The sequence below is a fragment of the Galeopterus variegatus genome, unplaced genomic scaffold, assembly GCF_000696425.1.
Source record: "Galeopterus variegatus unplaced genomic scaffold, G_variegatus-3.0.2 Scaffold5468, whole genome shotgun sequence".
Taxonomy (NCBI): Eukaryota; Metazoa; Chordata; class Mammalia; order Dermoptera; family Cynocephalidae; genus Galeopterus; species Galeopterus variegatus.
In genome coordinates this window covers 1,292-3,127 of record NW_007731579.1, presented here as the reverse complement: position 1 = coordinate 3,127, position 1,836 = coordinate 1,292, and the positions used below count along the sequence as shown (strand labels likewise).

General features: G+C 52.5%; 1 protein-coding gene across 1 annotated transcript in view; it reads right to left on the bottom strand.

The window, feature by feature from the left end:
• Nucleotides 1-301, bottom strand: part of FSD1L (fibronectin type III and SPRY domain containing 1-like) — an 81,504-nt gene extending 81,203 nt beyond the window's left edge. Inside the window, exon 1 of the mRNA XM_008589485.1 lies at nucleotides 116-301. Within this exon, the coding sequence (XP_008587707.1) occupies nucleotides 116-301 (186 nt within the window). The remainder of the gene's footprint in view (nucleotides 1-115) is intronic.
• Between the last annotated feature and the right edge of the window lie 1,535 nt (nucleotides 302-1,836).

Sequence of the window (1,836 nt, the reverse complement as noted above, 5' to 3'; positions counted from 1 at the left end):
GCCCCGCCCGTCTGTGCCCAGCCCGCAGCCAGGCCCAGCGCGCGCCGTCGTCGCGCCGCGGTTGCCAGGGTGAAAGGGCGGCGCGCAGAAGGGGAGGGGCGGGGAGCGACCGCGCCTGCGCGCTGCCGCCGGACCGGACCCTGTAGGATGTCGGCTGCCCGGGAAAGCGAGGCTGAGAAGACAGGACCGGGTGGTGCCCGTCGGCCTCCCGCAGGTCCTTCTGCAGCCTCTCTTTACTTCCCCCATTCTTTTTCCTCCAGCGATCGCGATCTCTATCGCTGCAGGCCTTGGAACGGGCCATGGGCAGCTAGGCGCGTGGGGAGGGTACGGGAAGGAGAGCTGCCGCCCTGGAGGGAGACGAGCCATCCAGCACGCATCCGAAGCACCTCCCCGCACTTGCCTTCGAGGGGTGGCCGGGCTATTGCAGGCCCAGATGCCCCGTGAGAGGAAAAGGGCTGGGATGGGGATGTAGCGGAAACGTGGGAAAGGTCTGTAAGGGATGACGTGGTGGCAAAGTGGGAGAGGGCCACAGTGACAAGGGGAGAATGTGGCCGGAACGTGGGTATGGAACGAATATGGGCTTTGGGGCCTGGGAGACCTTTCCCAGAGAGTCGCCCCTGAGCACCTTGCTACCTGTGAAGTTTTGAGTAAATCACTCTCTCTGAGCCTGTTTCTTCTTCTGTAAAGTCAGAGAAATAATGCGGACTTTGCAGAGGATTGTGAAGATTAAATACATATTCGAGGTGCCCAGTACATAGTTAGTGCTAAGAAAGTTATAGTTGTTATAACGGGGAGTTAGAAACTGCTCGGACTTGCCTGAGAGTGCAGCGCAGACTTTAGAAAGCTTGGGAAGGTAATAGGTTTGAGAAGCTCTTTCCCAAACAGACAAGCCTCCTCCTCCATTTGGATGATTCTAGAGAGGCTCAGAAAAGATCCGCTGGGAAATCACTTACGATGAATGAATAAAAAGGAAATATATATTGAGTATCTATTATGTACCAGTTCTACATACTAATTCAGCAGTAACTAGGCCCTGCTCTAATAGACCTTACAATCTAGTATAGGAGGCTGACCCCAAAAAAATAAAGTGTGAGAAGGACAATAGTGTTAAAAAGTCACACGGAGGAAATGGACTCAGAGAACTGGGAGGATTCAAGAGGATTCAGAGAAGACCTCTTTTGGGAGTGACCTGAGTAATGTGAGAGGATGAGCTATACAAGGATCTGGGGAAGAGCATTCTAGACAGAAGGAACAGAAAATACAAAGGCCCTGGGAGAGCATGAGCCCCATGTTTGAGAAACAGCATTTATCCTACAATGCTATAATTATGTCTACACAGGCTCTCTCCAACTGATTTCCTTGAGGGTCGAGACTTCTTTTACCCCATCTATATCCCCAGCACAGGGCCTGCCATGTAGTATCCATTCAGTAAACCCTTGTTTAACTGAACAGAGATGTACAAGAAAGGAGATGAAGGGCACAAAAGGGAAAATAAAATTTTCTAGGGCTAGGTGGGTAGGTGCTTGGAAAGCCAACATCCAGGGAGTGCACAGTTTTGCTCCTGACAACTGAAAGGAGTAGTGGCATGCAGTCCTGCGGAGAGATGCCCTCTCTCTTGGTACCAAAGGAAGGGGGCCTCCTATCTAAGCCTCCCCAATTCCATGAGGAGCAATGAGTGCAGCCAGGTGCCCAGCCACTAGCTCGCTGCTGCAGCTGCAAAGGCCATTCTCCACGCTGCACACTGCAGCTGTCAGTTTCCCGAGGGAGAAATATAGCCTGGGAATTGAAGAACATCAGAGGTCGAACTACCAAACTGCATGCTTCCCAACCCTAACC